The sequence below is a fragment of the Corylus avellana genome, chromosome 4, assembly GCF_965113065.1.
Source record: "Corylus avellana chromosome 4, dhCorAvel1.hap1.2, whole genome shotgun sequence".
Taxonomy (NCBI): Eukaryota; Viridiplantae; Streptophyta; class Magnoliopsida; order Fagales; family Betulaceae; genus Corylus; species Corylus avellana.
The window spans coordinates 1,584,380-1,604,656 of record NC_142493.1 but is presented as its reverse complement, the minus strand read 5'-3'; the positions used below and the strand labels follow the sequence as shown (position 1 = coordinate 1,604,656).

At 34.6% G+C, this 20,277-nt stretch overlaps 2 protein-coding genes across 2 annotated transcripts; both read right to left on the bottom strand.

Annotated features, from left to right (window-relative positions):
- Positions 1 to 1,828: 1,828 nt before the first annotated feature.
- Positions 1,829 to 9,848, bottom strand: LOC132177331 (Pseudouridine synthase family protein). The gene is made up of 10 exons (XM_059589599.2): positions 9,458 to 9,848; positions 8,785 to 8,841; positions 6,845 to 6,922; positions 5,685 to 5,738; positions 4,161 to 4,243; positions 3,651 to 3,750; positions 3,491 to 3,553; positions 3,082 to 3,360; positions 2,397 to 2,457; positions 1,829 to 2,276 (listed from the first exon to the last, which is right to left on the bottom strand). The coding sequence occupies exons 1-10, from the start codon at positions 9,713 to 9,715 to the stop codon at positions 2,179 to 2,181; spliced, it is 1,131 nt and encodes a 376-aa protein (XP_059445582.2). The 5' UTR covers positions 9,716 to 9,848; the 3' UTR covers positions 1,829 to 2,178.
- A 1,120-nt stretch (positions 9,849 to 10,968) lies between these two features.
- Positions 10,969 to 18,760, bottom strand: ECT11 (evolutionarily conserved C-terminal region 11). Its single transcript, XM_059589598.2, has 10 exons — positions 18,557 to 18,760; positions 17,742 to 17,797; positions 17,142 to 17,206; positions 16,394 to 16,550; positions 15,330 to 15,397; positions 14,831 to 15,196; positions 13,985 to 14,500; positions 13,266 to 13,478; positions 12,372 to 12,542; positions 10,969 to 11,431 (listed from the first exon to the last, which is right to left on the bottom strand). Exons 2-10 carry the CDS (start codon positions 17,767 to 17,769, stop codon positions 11,273 to 11,275), a joined length of 1,743 nt encoding a protein of 580 aa, XP_059445581.2. The 5' UTR covers positions 17,770 to 17,797; positions 18,557 to 18,760; the 3' UTR covers positions 10,969 to 11,272.
- Between the last annotated feature and the right edge of the window lie 1,517 nt (positions 18,761 to 20,277).

Sequence of the window (20,277 nt, the reverse complement as noted above, 5' to 3'; positions counted from 1 at the left end):
TTCTCCTACAAATTCAATAGATCAACTATTATATTTGTAAGGTCTACTATTGACTTATATGAAGTCTATATAAGTTCATAAATCTAATGATTAAAAAATATAGAGAAAAAAATATTGACACCAATTATTTTTCTATTGACACCAGTTCTTTTTCTAATTGAAAATGTCATAAAGGATGGTAGGAAACTTTACTGTGGCATATTGGGTTGTGAAGAAGTTATTTGTGAGGGGCAGTTTTTCTCTAAATTGGTTTGTAGAAAAAAAAAATTTAATCTAGTCTACTAAACTGATATACGTGCTTATATGTGATTTCTTTCGATCCGGTCTATTAAACGGGTAGATCAAATATGGTACTTAAAAGTCACATATGAAGAATTTGCAGAAGAAAGTATGGTTATATCCTTAGAGCATATTGAAGAAATTAATTATTTGGTTCAAAGCTTTGTCATTCTCTCTACATAGCAAAGGAGGTTAAAGAACACCCATTAACAGATTCATGGTAACAAATGGTAAGGGACTACTTGTTACTAAAATCCCAATTGATTACACTTGAAGTTCGAATCAAATCAAACAAGTTGAAAAATTGCTTGAAAAATATGGTAACAAGAAAAAATTTTGATTTACCATATGATATGAAATTACTAGCAGATGACATAGAACACTTATGTCTGCTCGATGATAGTCAAAATCCTATTTCGTCACCTTCACTAGACGACGAAAAGTACAACAACATTATCAACTTGATAGAAGGATAAAGAACATGCAAGAAGCTTGGTGGACCCATTGCAAAAAGTGTATCCGCCGAAAGAATAAAAAGAATTTGCTAGCTTGCATTCTACTGGCCAAAAAGAAAAAGAAAATTTGTTAGCTAGCAATAATCAAAGATATAAGGCATTCGAGAAGCTTGGTGAGACATTTGTAAAGCAACAGATTCTCTACTAGCAATCTGTCAACAACAACAATAAAGGCCAGCCCTTTAGTTAAAAAGGCATGCAAGACACTTACCTCTAGAACCAAGTATTCATGTGTCCTTTTGTCTTTGAGTCCTCTATAAATTAAAGCATATATCTCTTTTGTAGAGCATCAAATGAAAATAAGCTTGAAAACCTTGTAATAAAAATCCTCCTGGGGATTCTTTTATTATCTCTTTCTGTAACCTTTTTGTAATTGGTATGTATCAGAGCCAACAAAGCGTTCCAAAAAAAAAACCCTTCTACCTACCATCCATGTAAGAGTATGTAAGAGGTTGTAAACAATAGAACATGCTATTTTCACATTTTTGTGAGAAATGTTTCTCACATGCATTTTTAAAAATGCATGTAAAAATCACATGCGTTGTTCGGTTTAATGGGATTGAATTGAAATTTTCTTCTTTAATCCAAATTAAAAGAAAACCGTCAAAATGCAAAGACTAATCATAGGATGAAGGTAGATGAGGGGAGAGGGTGGTCATAAGGTGTGATTCGTTGAAAAGGAAGAGAAATGTAAAAAACGTTGAACCGTATTTAGGAATTGTCACCGAGGCTTTTTGAATGGCTTTTCGTTTGCAGGAATTCTAAAAGAAGATGATCGAAGTTTTCTTTAAAAACCAGTTTCCACAAGGAAGTGAAGCAGTGTGTTTGCATAAGTTGCTCGATATTACCCCCAGTTTTAATTCTACAAATGAGATTTACTTTATTAATGAGATTGAACCTGCATTGTTGGCCACCCACAAACCCTTTATGAGTTGAGGGATTGGGTAGAGCAGGACCCTCCTCGCTGTAATAAAAATAATAATAACATTGCAGATGAGCTCAAAGGGCAAGAAAGAAACCTATACAAAGCAAACTGAAGAGTAAAGAAGATGAGCACTCAATTAGGCCAATGTAATCAGTTTTAGAGATCCAAGCTTCTCATAAATAAAAAATGGTGCATATCCATCACAAAATTCCAGACAATTAGATTGCAGTATATAAATTCCACTTGCTTCCCATGCCTTAGTGATCATCAAGCTGTCAAAGGCTCGGTGCAACTGGGTCAATAGAAATCTGTAAGCTTTCTTGGGTCAAGTATCACATGGACAATGGTACCATTGCAGATGGGCAAATTTGCAGTACAGCATTCTGGTGACAGATCTTCATAAGATTTGCACAGTAAGTCCATGACATGTCTAGATTGAAACCACATTCCTTTATACTCTCATGGCAGATCATATTTCACATGCCCAAGGTAGAGACCACATGAAGGGGCCATGGGACTTGCAGCAGTCACATTCTTTGCATTTAGGATTCGTTCAACTGAAATCATTCAATTTATGAAAGAGACAGAAATCAATCAAAACTAAGACTTAAAGTAGACAATTTGCTATCTGCATACAAGTATACAATATTAAGAGAGACATAGAGAGGTAAATTCACCATCTGAAACTGTTAAATCTCCAGTTCCAACAGCTTTTAGAACACCGACAAGCAGTCTAACCTGAGAAATTACAACAACTTCAGTCAACTGATCATGATAAACTACAGCTATTTACCCAAGGAAAAAAAAAACACCTAAACTATATCTAGAAAAGATGGGAGACTATAATGAGAGAGAGAGAGAGGGAGAGAGAGAAAGGAATAATTATTTTGTTGTACTAATTTACATTTTCCAGCATAGTTTGAAGGGAAAAAAATGATCCAAAAGTATTCTTGTGTTAATCAAAGGCATGGTTAACAATTTAAGGTTACCCTTAAACAAACCCCTAAAGATGCATCAGCATCTCAATAAAATATCTAAAAAGTGGAAAAAAGTGGAAAAAGAATGGAGTGCACGAGTGAAGTAAACAAGGTTCCAAGTCACGTAAACATAAGTGCAACTGATTCCTTGTCAAATTTTATCCTTTGAGGATATCACATGATCTATTGGGGCGTCTAGGCGTAAAAAACTTTTAGAGAAGAGCAGAAATATAAACTCAAACACTCTGGAATACTGGAGGTTTATGACAATTTAAGTCCATATGAATACCAACTTACAGACAACAATTAACTAAAGCAATGAATTAAGAAATCCAGAGAGTATAAACAGCCAGTGAACTGCAATAACGTGTGAAAAGGCAGCAACCTGGTGGTAAAGAAAAGAGCGTGCACGTGCAGTTACCACAAAGCAACGATGCCTTCTTCTTATGCCAAACCCAAAATCAGTTCCACCGTTTAACCCTCTTGCCCTATCAGCAATGGAAATAGAACTAGGAGACAGGTCAGTCTCAGACTTGTTGGAGCTTGCATGAAGATCTCCCAATGCCAAATTGTTTTGTCTCCTTTCGGTAATTGTCGGAAAATATGGATTTGAAACTACCTCAGAAATATTGAGTTCATCTAAAGTTCTCATTGGTGATTTTGCCTGCAAATCGAAGTCATTTTACAGCAATTAAGATAGGTAAGAGAAATTTTATATAAAATAATACCAAAACATTAACTGGATCAAAAAAGAAAATCAGTATCCGCAAAGTATCTTGTAAATTAGGAACAACCTGACAGCCAGCTGCTCTAAAGGAACTAAAATCATGATGTCCAACAAGAACTTTGCTTGCTTCCTGCATGATCAACAATTTTCTTTAATCAAATAAATAGACAAACGAGCATCGCTAGGCAACTACAATCCATTGATATTTGACTTTGTTACTAAATAACCTGCATAGCAAGAATATCCATCTCCTCAGGAACATGCCATGCCCGGTCCCTCTCAAAAGTTGACAAAGGCTCTGGCCCAGAGAGCAAGCGGTAGAAGTACCTAAATGAGATATTTAATGACAATTCAAGTATTTTTTTTTTTTTTAATGTTCAAGTAAATGAAAACAACCATAACACTTAAAAACATAAGAACGTATATTTAGGCAGGGACAAACCATGGTGCATTATTCATTAATCCAGAGTTTGATATTAGTAATTAAAAAACTAATCACAAATAAATCACTTGAACTTTACGAATGGAAGATATACACCCGAAATATTCCCCCACATAGCAATTCCTCTCTTTTTGATACCAGCATGAGCCAAATGGCACAGGCGGCTAGATGCAACCCAGTTTTACATCCAACAGAAAACTATACAAGCTAAAAATTAGTTGAAAGTAACATTCTCAGTGGCCCTCACTGTTAGCTGCAATTATTATGAACACAATTTCGATGAATGACTACCTACGTGCGCTCAAGAGCTTTGTATCTAGCGTGAAAATCAGCTGGAACACATTGAACATCAATCACCATTATATCACCTTCATTCTTCTGACAAAAACCAAAATGAAAATTGAGTCAGAATCTCCTAAACAATGATACAGGAGATGGTTAAAATGACCCTGATTCATAAATAAAACTGGAAATATGCAGGTTGGATGTGTTTCTGATCCATAATTTCATGTATATTCCACAGGAGCTTGGAAAATAAACCCTAATGCACAAGGTTTTATCAGAACATGTTAAATGGTTTCTCATGTGTCTTGCCATCTAAGCAGCTACACAGTGAGTTGAAACCTTCATCTACAGATACGGTAGTTCAATGAAAATAAAAAACCTATTGAAAACAGAGTCATCCACATGACAGATTGGATTTGGACAATGTTTTGAACCATACTTAATTCATACAAGATCCAACATAAGGAAAATGGAATTCGAATGACATACAATAAAATTTGAACAAAAACTATTGTAACAGACACAACAAGCATCAGCACCTCACTGCTGAAAAGTTTTACGGTGAAGAGAACATTATTGTAATACAATTCTTGATGCTGTAAGAAATTGATGTGTATAATTTGGCCAACCTTAACAACCTGATATTGAATAAATTTTGATACAACACGAGATATCTGCGACAATCAAAACTGTCTACAAAATTAGCATCCAAAATCACCACATAACTAACAGACAAGTCAAATCTTGACTTAACCAATAACCGAGCAAAAAAACCAAAAATATCATAGTTGAGTCTATCTAGCAAAAGTTCTTCATTTTATTACATATTTCTGGTTACAGAATTAATTTTCTACACCCACGGTTGAACATTTTTTGACGACTGTTTGACAGGGAAGGTAACTGAAATATTTGAAACAACCAGGCCTCGGTATCCAATGCCTACATCAAAAGGTAGGTAAGTATAGAAATTGGATTTCTCAAGTCGTCTTAAATAAACCAATTAGCTCTGCCACAGGTCTTGGTCTCCGCAAGACCCACTTGACTGTATGTCAATTTGGCCAACATCTTCCCAATAATGAGATAATTGGCCCATTTTCGTAAGCCAACAATAGCAAAAGCCAGCATTCTGCACTTACTATTAAGTGCAGTAACTGCACACTGTTTGGAGCTACCTCAGCTATTTTTTATTCCTCAGAGCCCATTTGCTGGCAAATTGGGCCATTATTTTGCAACAAACTTTTTAAAATTAGCCAAAGCCATTAAAGCCAATTGATAAGATAATCAAAATGATTTTAGCCATTGACAACATACTTCCAAAATTAGGACATGTAAGAACTCAGATTATTATAACACCCATCAATCAAAACAAGTGAGGAAAGAAATGTGATGCAAACACCAGCTCTCCTTGCAGCTTTGTTTGCATATAAGGAGCAAAGAACAAGGTCAAGCAGAACCTGTAGCAAAGAGAATTGAGAACAGGCGTATATGGCCACAATCCTTAAAATAAATAAATACGAGATATAAGAAATTACACCTGTAAGAAATGGTTCACAGCTCTTCTGACCACCACAGGTTCATGAGGTGGTAACTGCATTTGAAAAAGAAAGAAGAAGCAGTTTAGCACTTAATATTAAATTCAGATATTTTCTCAATCGGCTGGGGACCACTCCTTATGAAGCGGAAGTCACTAGTTTGAATCCCTTTCTCCCCTTCCCTTTGCGGATATGTCAAAAAAAAAACAAAAGAATATCAAGCTTTCCTATTTTCTTTATTTATCAAAATAAATTAAATTCAGATATTTTCATGGCTCTTAATTTAACGTAAACAACAAAACTCATGGCAGTTCAAAATCCTCCAAGACCAGCAGTCTTTGTGTGAGGGTGTGAGTGTCTCTGTGTGTGTTTTTTTGTGTGTTTTTTTTTTTTGGGAGGGGGGTTATTATTATTATTGTTTTGCTCTCGGTTTTTGACACAAAATTAGCCTTTGCTAAATGTTTCCTTGTGTGAAGGTTTCCATATGTTGCGCTTCCTTTCTAGTTTCCCACGACATAGATTGTTTAGCTTCCCACATGGGTTCAAGCACTATGTCTCTTTCTATAAGAAGGGTTATAGGAATTATCAGTGCAATAGTTACTAAATCAAAATAGATAGAACAGAATATAAAAAGAAAAATTAACTTAGATCCAAAATTTACATATTTGGTTGATAAGAATGGGCATGGTCTTTTGCGTGCATAGATTTTCTATATCTTCTAAAAGCAATACTAAAAGCCACGTTATGTAGTGCTTATTGCTTTTACCAAACAAAATCAATTGAACATATTTCAAACGCTCTTCCACTTACTAATGTAGAGTTCAACAATAATCAGAATTTTTCTCCAACTTAGCAAATATATTTGATGGGAGTAAAATGTGGAATAAGAAATTGGTTCTACAACCACATCATTCAGGTCTGTAAAGGTTCAAATAACCAACAACACTACATCTCAACTTATGGATACTTTTTACAAGTTCCTTACCAGCCCCACAAATCTATAATAGCCCTATTATCAACTTATGGGTACTGTTTACCTATTCATTGCTACAAGAAGCACAAATGGGAGATCACTTCAACTTAATCCTTATCAGCACCATAAGAAAAGCACACATTCTTAGCTCTAAGGAGAAACTTCTGTAATAACTTATTGGTGGCATACCACTTCACCAGGCTTCCTTTTGCTTATACGTTCAACATCTACATGACAAACATTTGATAAGGCATGCACCCCTGCATCCTGCAGTAGTAAGAAAGTAAGCATCCCTGCACATTATATGTCCCATATAAAAATAGCACATGCTAAAAGATAACAAAGACATGTTAAAAAGCTGAAGAGCCTATTTGTGCTGCATGTAAATGCATTATTCAGCAAGTAGAAAATAACAAATGCACCGAAAAAGTAGTTACAAACAAATATACACAAGTCTCTATATCTATTATTAAAAAAAGAAAGTCTCTTTCTAGATAGGTGTTTCTCCTGCATAGTACTTGAGTTACGCCTTTTAATGACATTTCATTTACTTATTAAAAAAAGATGCCTACTATGAAGCAAATTATGATACATCTACCAGAAAATCGTATCAACAATCACCCTATGAGTTACAATGCATACACAAAACAAAACAGATTAGTCAGTAAATTAGGTGTAAGTAAATCATGTGTGCTGTCAATCATCTATTGTAAAGTCCTTGAGTGCGGTTTTACCTCCAACTTTCATCAAGCTTGGATCTTATTATTTACATAATAAGTTATAAGAGTCAGAGAGCATGACTTTTAATATCAATCTACCAGCTACTAAAATCATGATTACCCTGTTAGATGTAAAAATACTCCTTTATCCACAAAATGACGTCTATCAGTGGCGTCAATTCCGTAGAAACCCACGAAAATGGTTGCAAATAAAACTGCATGAATTGAGGTATATTCAGCATTGCATAGAATGTTCGAACACAAATTTTTCTTCCGAATATGTAATCAATCACATCAAGACCAGAAGCCAGTTAGTTGTATGATTCAATATGAATGTAATATTAGTCATTAGGTTAGAATCAGCCTTTAAGCAGAAGGCACAAATTTTCTCATTCAAGATAAGCAAAAATTTCCAATGGTAACTTATCACTCAATTAAGCTTTACACATTGACTTCATAGTAATTCTTATTCTATAAAACCATATTGTCAGATTGTCAGCTAAAAAAACATAATTTGCTACAGAAGAAATAAAGAAAGTACTTCTAAACTTATTGCATGACATAATTTTTATGATTTTAATTCATCCCCCAAGCTCCATACTCATTCATTTTTGTCCCATGCAGTTGAATTTTGACTTTTGAGTAGTGAAGTGACACACACCGAATGACACATACCAAGCAAATTTTAGGGACCAAAAGTGTATTTCAGCTTTTTTTTAAAAATAATATATTGATAAGAATATCTTTTGTTAGATTTTTTATATATTTTTTTTGGGGGGGAATTTTATAAGCATAAAAATTCTGTCACACCATCTCAGATTTTACTAAGTTCTGTTGGTGTCAATTGTTCTCTGACTGACATGCAACAAGATATTAGTGAAAAGTTGGTGGTATCGAATTCCAGAATAGCATTTATAACAATGTCAATTTTATCAAGGTAGGATCAGAAACAGATCAACTCTAATTTGATCAGATCTTAAGCGATTATATTATACCCATTATTTTCGATTTAGACTGTCTGTTGTCCCCTAATCTGGAGAAGATGTCTATCCATCAATTGATCTATACCAATCTAGATGCAAGCACTCTGTGATGTTCAAAATCCAACAAAATCTGGTTGACAATGGAAATGAGGGATCCAAACAGATTGCTCGATAATTGCGGAAAAATTTTGAGTTGAAAGAAATTGTTCTTTCCAACAAGTTCATTTCAAAAAACGGCATTCATATGTGAGGTGAGGGCATTCACTCATAAATCCTAATCTATCTAGGAAGTGAAACAAATGTCAAATTAAAAGTGACCAGCAATTTTCGGTTTTTATATTACATAAAACTCATAGTCACCCTTTCTTTCATCAAAAAATTACATAAAACTCAATATGAACCGGGCAGGAGAAGAGTATATACTTACAGTTCGACTTGAACAAAAAATGGGAACTGGCTGGCCAATAAATTTATGAAAAGCTTCCTACACAAACCATAAAACACCAAAGATCAGGCAAACAATCAATATGAAATAGTAGTTAACATTCTCATCCAAATATACCCATGAAAAGAAAATGCAGGGACTCTACTGGTTAATAAGGAAACATCACTCACTCTTTGCTTGCTAAGAAAAACAATAACAATAAAAAGTAAAAATAACAGATGATGTGCATTAGATGAAGATAAAAGAAATAAGAACATGCAGTCATGAAGTTCTAATTATTTGAAAGCCAAGAAAACTAAATCATCCACTCAATTGACCCTAACTCCATCTGATATGCCGATTTTCTTCATCAATGAAATAACAGAAAAGAAAAATCCATAAAAGAACATTATTGTAATGTTTGAATTAAGCCTAATAGAGAAATAACTGTTTTACCCAGTTTCTGGATATGTTACTTTCATTAATCCAAAACCTCAAGTTTCTTTCTTTAAATCCACTTCAAACACAGAATTGGTCTCATTTTTAGAAATCACAAACTTAAAAGCTGCTCCCTTTATCATTTTGGCAGTACGATTATGCTTTCTAGACCAAAAAGAATGCAACTTTTGCTTACAAACAAAAAGTACTTCAAAAAAACAAAAATCTCAGGGAGCACCTCAAGAACGCCAACGACAGTACGAATATTAGGCTGCTTCTGGGACCCAGAGAAGCGAGTACCAATGTACTCGACCGCCACCAGGTAACGTTGGATTCTAGAGTTTGGGCTCATGGGCTCTTTCGCTGGTGGTTGCTGTAGTTGCTGTTGTTCCTCTTCGTCGTCGCTTAAATCTTCGACGGCGGTTTTTGCGATTTTGGAAGGCCTTTGGGAAGACTCGGAAGCACTGTCTAGCAAGTGCTTGGGATTTTCTGTCATGAATCTTAACTTTTCTCTCTCTTTCTCAGCTTCCAAACAGGAAAGAAGTTGGGTTTCTCTGGTTCTCAACGTTGGGAGGGAGGCACAGGGTTTAAGGGTTATACCTAGTGTTTGGGTTCAAGGGGACGCTGACCCAAACTTGGGTTGCAACAAGTAATTTACGGTATTTACCCATCTTCATAGATAACCATTGCTATTTGCTACCACTACCAACGAGAAAAATTGACACAACTGGATTCACACCAATAAAAAAAACACTAAATTTGATACACAATATAAGAATATCATAAAATTTTGGTTATGAATTCTCCATAATTAGATGTTCGAATTGTAATCAATTCATGCAACTTCATAATTTTATGGGATTATCAAACCCACCTGTTTGGATAGGTGAGCTCTATACCTTAAATTGTCAAGAACAAGTGAACTTTATAGTCTCCTCTCTATAGAACTTCTTGAATTACATATAATTCGTACAAATGATTGACCGAATACAAAAAATTCCTTACTCGTGACAATAGAAAAAATTTCATAACATTTCAAACCAATTATCTTGTCTTTTTAGTAATTGTTTAATAGTTGGCATATCGATCCATATACATTATGACAGCATTCCTAGTGTTGCATGCTTTTGTTTTTCCTTGTGTTCTACTTTGATTCCATAACCAAATAGTTTCTCCTTCATATTTTTTGAGGCCAATTTTGTTCTTTCATTTTCTTTTCAAAGAATCATGGATGTCATGCCACCCAACTCTTCATTTTCGAGGAAAAAATTACGAAGAAAAAAATATACAACAAAGTTTTCTTTAAGAGGGGAAGAAATTTCTTCATCCTAATCTATTGAGCTAACATTTATGTTAGAATTATTAAAAAAAAAAATGCAAGTGAAAGTTACGTACTTTCGAACAAACGTCAATTTAATAAGTTGAATTTTTTTTTTAAAAAAAAAAAATTAATTCAATTTAAAAGAAAACTTTTGTCCTTGATGCTTGCAGGCTAATAGGCATTGGCAGCTTAGTCCTTTAAGAGCAATCCAATTAGATAATGATTTGGCATAAAAATTGAACAGGCTTTTTAGCAATGATTTTTGGTCCAAGCAAGCCTCAGAAGCTTTAGGATTGCACCATTTTCATTACATTTATGTTATCTTTTATTTCTCTCCCCCTTTTTTCTCTTATTTTTCGCAATAGGAAAATGCATTAGACTAAAAAGAACAGAGAGAATACAGCATAGAATTATGAAAAGTCCAATCATCAACTGAAATTATTTTTTTCATTAATAACTTAAGATTCCCTGAGCCAACTGAAAAATAGAATGCTAAAAATCATCTCTGATGAAATCTGGAGTTAAAACACAAAAAAGAAACTACATATACTTGTAGAAACCAAACTCCCAACTAAACACAAGTTGAAACATCACCGCAGGACTCAAAAACCCACACAAGAAAATAAATAAACTCAGAAACCAACAAGGAAAAACAATGAAATTAGAGAGGGAACAGAAGAGGGGGGGAAGGGGAGCTCTAAGCCTACAGCATGGCAACTAACAATAAAACATCTAAAATGCCGATGTTGCGGAGACCGAAGGAATTGAATTTGCTATCGGAGGATTCTTTACAGAATTACTCTTCAGAGGGGAGGCATTGAGGGAGAGATTTTTAGTGAGATTGATAAGCGAACTGGGATCAGTACTTCTCTTGGTGCCCCCAGAATTACTCTGCAGGTAAAAAAAGGGAGGCAAGAATGTCACAGAATTACAAAGCAGCAATAGGTGATAAAAGAAAAAGAGAGACAAAATAAATAAAACCCCAAGGGCATTCACTGCTAATAAGAGAAGCAAGACAGAGCCATAAACCTTAACTTCATTCTACATGATTCCGTGAAATTTTTTTAGTTTTCACAATAATTCCAAGTAACCTTACAAACCAGCAGCATATGACATAAAAGAGTTATTAAATGAGTAATGTTAGAAACTACATTTTGATCTCATAACTATCTCATCATGCTAAGCTGTCTTAGCATGCAAACGTGACAATCTCAACCAAACCTTAGAACAGTTCTTGCAAAAAAATGGAAAATCCAATTATTGATTGAGACTGTCACATCAATGTTGTGGAATAGTTGTGGGATAAAAATGTGGCACGTAGCATTACTAGTTACAGACTGAAAAAGATAACGTACTCGAGTATGGTTCTAAGACAGGTCAATGCAAATGAGGAGAAGGCAGTGGTAGTTGTTACTTAGAACAATTGATTTTTTTTTTCATTTTTTTTTTCTGGGTAATTAGAGGAAGAAATTGATCCCATAACCCACCCCCCACTCTACAAATTCCTTTAGGCCTCATTTTTAAAAAGACTCAAAGCTACTGTCTATGGCTCCCCTTGGTACAAAATAAGCAATAAACTGATCTCTACATAATTCAGCAACCAATACCACCTAATAATGAAAGACAGACAGAAGAAAGTGTGCAAATACAATGTGAAATCAGGCCTTCCAACAGCTTGATTTTCATCACTGACCATGAAGACATAAACTATGTTCTTATATACAGAAATAATGAATTAGAGCTGCCATTGTGTAAAATATTCATAGAAAAGGTGGTCCTTTGCTCTGGGAGTAATTGTATCATTGTTAGAGAGAAAGGAAAAGAAACTTACAGAAATATTGCCGTTACTATACATTTCCATTTGTTGAATTGCAGGCTTACTGCTTTTGGAATGAAGAGACTTCACCCGATTTTCATAAAAATTAAAATCATCTAACAAAGATGTTTTTTCTGTGTAACTCTTAAAAATACTCAGCATTTCCGAACCTTGCTTGAGTCCAATCTGCAAAGTATAACAACAAAAACAAGAGTCTCAATAATGGCCGACAAACACAAAATGTTGACAATTGTCTCAATTCTGATTTTCTAGAAGTGTTTCTTGCCTTAATCCATGTTATGTCAAAAACCACAAACATAATAAGTTTTATTAAAATTTGGTAGAAGCAACTCATCTCAACTCAACTGAATCTTGATTTCAATTACATTGGGGTCAGGGTCATGCGGAAATTTTGATGAAACCAAGATACATAAAAATAGACAATTAATTTCCATATAAGTCCCTTTTGTTCCCAGCAATGTCTCAATTTTCAGACGGAGCAAGCAAGGAAAGTGGAACAGGATGTTTCATAGAACATTACTGATAAGTGATGTTTAAAGTAGATTATATATCATAAAACACCAAATCATTCCAATCTAGGGGGCTGAAGCAGCTTCTCTACTTTATAAACTCGATTGGCATAAGATTTTTTTTTTTTTTTTTTTTTTTTAAAGTAACACCATCGGCATAAGTTTAACAACATGTTTTCCAACACAAAATATTTTCTTTGATAAGTAATACCAGTCTTATTAAAAGCATAAGATACCCCTAAGTACACCAGAAATATACAAAAGAAATCACCTTATAAAGACGTAACCAAAGAAAAGAGAAACAAAAATCAAAGACCAGCCACACTTTCTAACTAGCGAGCACAAATGAAGTGCTATAACAAAGAAAAATAAGTGATACCTCTTGAGTGTCCCGGGTAAAAGTCACGGGCCTGTTATCATTGTTTTCAAGGATAATGTGCCGCAACTGAGTGTTAGGAACATCTTTTATTATATGCCACTTTACTGGGAAGAAACCATTCCACTTGTCAAGTTGCCAAAAGTCCATGTCTTTATCAAAGTCCACCCGCCCAATCATCTCAGCGACACCCAAAAATTGTCCACTTCCATTAACCTGAAATAATGAGTTAGAAAAGGATAGGTGTAACAGTAATATAACTTCAGACAACACATTAAGGCATAGTCATCATTAATAGAGCACACATATCTGACCACCACAATCAGAGCCTGCAAAACTATGGCACATATCTGAATAGATAAATAAACACAACTATTGCACATATCTGCAAAACTATGACCATAACATCTGCTATTTCTATTCAAAAATTATTTACCCTTCTTAGCTTTATCTTCTATTTACTCCAAGCAACAACAACAGCATGACCATACTATCATAATCATTTAGCCAGCTCTTTAGCAAATAAGTCTCCAATGAAATTAAAAAGAAGCAAAAGCATAGAGCTAGCTCTGTGTACTCGAGTGACTACATCAGAGAATGGGGAAAAATCCAATTTAATTGTAATTTGTACCATGTTTTTACCATATGAAAATGAGAAAACGTGTGATTCACCTAACAAAAAATCAAAAAGAATTCAAGCAGAAAAATGTACTTCAACTCACCGAGAAGAAGAGGAAGATTGGATACTTGCTACTTTTCTCACTTGCTTTTATTTCAGCATCACGGAATGATGCATCTAGCTTCTTATTTCCATTTGGGGTACTGGACCAAACATCATATTTAATGCTCTTATGGACATCATCTTCACTGTAGGACTTGATGATGTAGAACTTCGCATCTTCATAATCAGTTTGGAAATCTTGAAGATTGTATTGATCTCTGCAGATTGAGATTCCCAAGTCTACCTTTTCACCAGTTGAGTCTGAAGAAGCACTTTTGTTGTGAACCCTAGGACCGCGAGTTAGCTCAGTTGGAGCTTCAAATTCTCCATTCCTGTTGTATTTGTCTCTCGGCTTACTTCTATCGTTCACATTCCATACTCTCCCATTTGGTCTGTAGTTCATTTGACCATTATGGGGGAACATACCTTGTTTTTGGTAAGTAAATGAAGACAAATTTCCCATTGGATGGTAACCCTTCAAAAGGCCTTTTGAGACATCAGAACGTAAATGAGGCACCTGTAACAATAAATGTGCGCACAATAAAAACACTTATATCAACATAAGAGAGCCCATGATCGAAGGTAATGATAATACCTTCACAAATCAATTTCAAACAAAAGTATTTCCTCTCTATAAATAGAAAAGAATCTTTGATAACTAACAACAGACATATGGCAAGTAGAAAAACAATAGAATTCTCAAACTGCAACTAATATGGAAGTAAACAATTTAAAGAAATGGGACCCAACGAATCAGATAGGCAGAGCAGTAATGCAAAACACACACAAACATGAAATTTCAAAATTACTATGATCTTTTAATGAGGTTGCTTCAAAAATGAAGTACCTTGTTCAGTGTTCTGATAGGTGTTGAATGCGGAATAGACTTTGAAAATTTGCTAGCAGTGTTGCCATTGATTTTCATAGAGTTGAAGCCATTTGACTTTGCAAAAGTAGTTGAACCTGGAGCACATTGTGTATTTACAAAACCGGCAGTGGTTCCATTTGGAACATCCCCAACAAATGTTGCATCCCATGAATAACAAGGCACAGCTTCTGATCCATAGGAGACAGGTTGCTGAACATATCCTGAGGAAGGAAAATATTGTTGTTGACCAGCACACTGTCCATCGGCACCCACAAGAGTCCCAGAAGCATATGGGTTAAAGCCAGGCAAGTAATAGACCAGCGAACCATTGTCAGATTGCATACCCTGGAGAAACATCCAATGAAGAATGTAACAGTCACCAATTTCAATTAGTAATGCCACATTTGTAGGTAAACATTTGCAGGATATACATCAGATTAATTAGAAATTTCCTCAAATTATATGGAGCAGGACATACTGTATGAGAACCATCCGCATGAAGATTACTATAATGATCATCCAACTGAGTAAAGGATCCATTGTGTCCTGCAAAATTACAGAATAAACAAAATTTTCACTCTAAAAATGAATAGAAAAGCTGATGATTCTAAATTGTTAAATTTTATACTAAAACATTCCACATCAAACAGCAAGTTGAATAATCAAAATGAAAATGCCAAGCAAATCTCCACGCTCAGATAGAACTCTAATAGTAGAGAATGTAGAACAAAGGGGGGAAACTTCTTTCTGAGCATATATATTTAATGAGGGGTTTCAGGTGTTATATTTGGGTAAAGTACCTGGCTACCATAACAGTTTCACAAGGGTGCAGAAGCTGGTCCAGTATTTGCCCCCAAATAAGACAAGATGTACTTTTTTATGTTCCTTTGGTAAGTAAAAGAGTACTTTCAACAAAACTGAATCAATGCAATCAGGTCATCCCTTCACCCTAGTGAAACCAAAGCCGCTCAAGACCTATTGTAATTGACATCAGCCTGACAAACCCACTGCCACTGCATCACCATAAAGATAACTGCCACACTACCAACTTCAATACCAAAACCTCTATAAAGGCCAATGCCCATCAACTCGGGGCCTAGCCTATCTCTCCCACTTTAAATTCTCAAAAAAAAAAAAAAAAGCATTCCTGTTTGTAATCCAAGTCAAATTCAAACTCTAAAATAGCTTCAAAATTTATAAATAAATTTAGTGCTCAAAATTTCTGCTTATCTTGATGGATATGCTATTATGATGAACAATTTTTTTTTTATTTCCCAGAGAAGCACAAGATCTGGTTCTGATTCTGACCTAATGACAGTGAGAATATAATCATTTCAGAATTATATACGTAGTTTCATAAAGGTGGTATTATGTGACTGAGACATAGTATAAAGAAAATATGGCAGTCTAAACACACTATGCAACTTTGTATACGCCCCATTACTTTCCATTCAAACCATTTTCATGAGTGTCTACTGAATCAACTTTAGTTCTATCAATAGAGATCATGTTTGTCGACAAAGAACCATTTTAACATCTAACCTGGGTAATAATAATTGTAACTGCTAGTAGGTGGATGGTGAACACCATGCTCTCCAACTGACCCGTGATCAGTCTCACCTTTGGTGCTAGAGGTAGCATCCGCTAACGAGGATAAGGAGGAGGTTGAATTACCCGGTACCCCATCTTTTCCAGAAGCCTGCAAGAAACGAGTGATAGAAAGAAAAGTGATGGTAAATGCATCAATCCCCCATAAATAAACATCAACAACCCAACCCCCCAAAAAGAAAAGTTGAGAAACCCAGGAATAGGTTTCTATATTAACGCATAGAGTAATTCACATGTTACTGAGGCTAAAGCAGTGACACTAATAAAACGAGTTAACATGCATTTTTAACACAACATAATCTTAGTGCAGTCTAAAGTTAGACAAGGCTTTGATGTTTAAGTTCATAAATACAACTGATACAAGAAAGAAAATACAAATCCCTGCTTCCACAAAACAAAGAAAAACCAGATCTTTTATCAACCCCTTAAGCTCAAGAAAGGAGAAAATGCACAGTTTCATTGCTATAAACACAAAAACAGTACAACCTGCAAACTGAATATCTCCTCTTATGAGTGATCAATTACAAATAATATAATACGCTACCAACTCAATGATAAGGTTTTGAACCCCCAATGATCTTATTTGTAGCCAAAAACCAACTTAAAAGAGAAGCAAACATACAGAATCACGAAATAGAGAGCAGGATAGAATGGAAATTAAGAATAGCTAACCATGACGTACCAGTACTTCTTGCTCACCCAATCCAGCAACAGATTCTGACTTCAATCCTATAGCCACAGGCTCAGCTGGAATATACTGTTAAGCGAACCGCAATAACCTAAATGAATCTTTTTGTAACTTACCCAAAGAAAAAAAACATGTTCTCCATAAAGCCCGCAAAAATGAAATTGAATTGGTCCCGACATGCGATCAATTCCGATAATCAAATCCATACGACCAATTCAGAAAATCTAACTCTGGTTAATTTAAAACCTTAAAAGTAATCACTAATCCACATTAACTCTTGACTACCCATTAACACTCGGAATATTACCAGCTTTTTCTTTGGGGCTGGGGAGGGAGGTTGGGGAATTCCTTCCGTCATGAAGTTCATAAATTGACACAACACCATATCAAAAAGTTAAACCTTTTAGCACAAGTGAAACAGAATTGGGATGACAAAGCCAAAACTATTGCAGTATTAAAAAACTCAGATCATATTCTTCATTTATTTCACACAAATATGTACGACTTAAAAACTCTTGCTAACAACCAGATTCAATTTTAAACTTAGAAAATGCACAATATGAGCATCAAACAAAATAACAAATAACAGGATACGTTTCTCGATTTTCTTTTCGCCCGCCATTTTCAGTCTTCAAAAAACGGAATTCAGCCTACAATCAAACCAGGAAGAAGAAAAGAAAAAAGGGTTAGTCAAGAGAAAACTAGCCGTGCATACGTTATTATAAAAGTCCAGCTTCGCTTTTCCTAACAGAACACTGTTTCCAATAAAGGAAATCCTACTATATTTTCTAACCAGGAAATTTTCATAAAAAGTAATAAAATTAGATATTTTCTACCGGATGAAAACATCAAAGCTAGATATTTTAAGAAAAAAAACGGAATTTTGGTCAATCCTTAACAGCTACATAACGACTTTCGTGAAGTACGAAATTGTCTTAACTAAACGTGCAACACAGTTTGAATCTTTTACGACAATAGTCTGTTTGGTTTTCAAGAAACTGTGAGAAAATAAACGAAAGTAGTACAAACCCTAGAGCAGACAGAGTCTGATTCTTTGGGCCCTATTTTCATATATTTTCCGGAAACCGAGCAGAGCAGGCAAAATCCCCAAGAAAGTAATGAACTTCACACTCAAATTCATATAAAAAATTGGAAAAAAAAAAAAACAAAAAAAAAAAAAAAAAAAAAAAAAAAAACTTTAGAGAGAGAGAGAGAGAAGGGTTTCAATCAGAGAAACAAGGGAAAAAAACTCCATTGCGTAACTCTTAAGCTTTATGAAATAAATTTTTAACAAAAATTAAAAAAACAAAAAAAGAAGCTCGAGTTCGATCTCTCTCACACAGTAACACTTCAGAGAGAGAGAGAGAGAGACGTTGAAGAAAACCAAAAACTGGAACAGCGAAACGAACCTCCGAAACGCGGATCGACTCGGCCTGTCCCGATCTGTATGAATCGGCAAAACGCTTATTTTGGTTCCGAAAAGCGGTTTCCGACGAATATATGTAAATACGGGGAGAGAGTGAGACTGGAAAGCGGAAGAGAAGAAGAGGTAGAGGGAGAGGAGAAACCCTTAACGGTTGAACGGACGGCTGTAATCTTTTCCAACTTTCGAGTGGGATGGATGTGCGCCGTTCGATGAGGAGGTCAAAGTTGTTTGTATATTCAGATTTTTTTTAGTTGAAAGGAGGGAATGGGATTTATAAAGTCGGATATTTTAGAAATTATTTGTGACGAGATTTTATTAACGTATTTTGAGAGTTTTTTTTTTTTTTTTTATAAAATGTCTACACAAGTGAAAGAAGACGGGAATTCGAACTAATGATCTCTGCGTTATGAGGCGTAGTTCATAGCCGATTGAGTTACCTGTTGTGAATTAGATATTAAGATAGAGGTGAAAATTATTTTTTTATTTTAATAATATTTTATATTTCGAATAGTTTGTTAATAAATTTATCTATATAATAAAAACAAAATTAAGAAGAGAAATGCTATTTTTTTCATTTCTCTTTCATTTCCATCTATATTTTTTTTTCAAATTAAATGGGTACTACAATTTATTTTTTTTTTAAAAAAAAAAATGTATGGAATCACATCCAACAAATATTGTCAAATGAGTAATGCAATTCTTCACACTTATTTTAAATCATTGTCATGCATGTTGTTGGGAATAATTTTGCACAACTGGCCCATCAGATCTTGGGCCTCATGGCCAATGACATGCCAACAGAGCTATTAATTAATAGTAGGAGATATAATCCAGATGAGGTTTTATTAATACTTGATAGAATCTGGGTTACGAATCCTACTCAAAATCTAGATTTGAGTAGGAACTCAAGTCCAATTCTAGTTCTCAGGACTCTCAAGTAGGAGATATAATCCAGATAATGTTTTATTGATACTTGATAGAATCTGGGTTAAGAGTCTTACTCAAAATCTATATTTGAGTAGGAGCCCAAGTCTAATTCCAAGTCTGAACACTCCCAAATCAATTCAAAGAAGAAGATTTAGCTTAAATCTATCTTAACTTCTCGGCCTATAAATAAGTCATACAAGTCCAATTCCAACTCTGAGCGCTCCCAAATCAATTCAAAGAAGAAAATCTAGCTTAAATCTATCTTAACTTCTCAGCCTATAAATAAGCCATACACCATGTATAAATCTCATACTGTCATACTCAATAATACGGAATAGGGTGCAATTATTATATATTGGGCAGGCTAAAATCTTGTGCGCTGAAGCATAAAACCTCCTAACACACGAAGAACATATTGCAACCGGACACATGTTTTAAGTCTTTTTTGCCGGTGTGAAATGAGTCGTTTGTTTTGTCATTCAAAATTTATTACTTTTAACGAAACTACATTTACTCTATTCAATCTACTACCCTTGTTGCTATATTTCCAATATTTTAATTTGGTTCATGTTCAGATCTACTATTGGGGTTATATAATGTCATACTTTTGTCATTGGAAAGACAAAAATACCTGTAAAAATCCAAATTATAATAATAATACATTTAAAAGAAAAACCATGGTGTGGTTGTGGTGGCTGTGGCCATGGGTTAGTTTTAGTTTTTAGTTTATATATATAGTTTATGAGATAAAATGAAATATTGTAACTCCAACGCTCT

What these genes read in the sequence shown, in the direction of transcription:
- LOC132177331 (XM_059589599.2), bottom strand. Translation starts at nt 9,715, where the DNA reads ATGACAGAAAATCCCAAGCACTTGCTAGACAGTGCTTCCGAGTCTTCC. An exon ending in CTGTGAACCATTTCTTACAG is followed by an intron (nt 4,244 to 5,684) that starts GTGTAATTTCTT and finishes GGTTTTTGTCAG; the next exon opens with AAGAATGAAGGTGATATAAT. An exon ending in GCTCTTTTCTTTACCACCAG is followed by an intron (nt 2,458 to 3,081) that starts GTTGCTGCCTTT and finishes GTAATTTCTCAG; the next exon opens with GTTAGACTGCTTGTCGGTGT.
- ECT11 (XM_059589598.2), bottom strand. Translation starts at nt 17,769, where the DNA reads ATGGCGGGCGAAAAGAAAATCGAGAAAC. An exon ending in CGAAAAGAAAATCGAGAAAC is followed by an intron (nt 17,207 to 17,741) that starts GTATCCTGTTAT and finishes AGTATATTCCAG; the next exon opens with CTGAGCCTGTGGCTATAGGA. An exon ending in CTATCAGAACACTGAACAAG is followed by an intron (nt 14,501 to 14,830) that starts GTACTTCATTTT and finishes TTATTGTTACAG; the next exon opens with GTGCCTCATTTACGTTCTGA.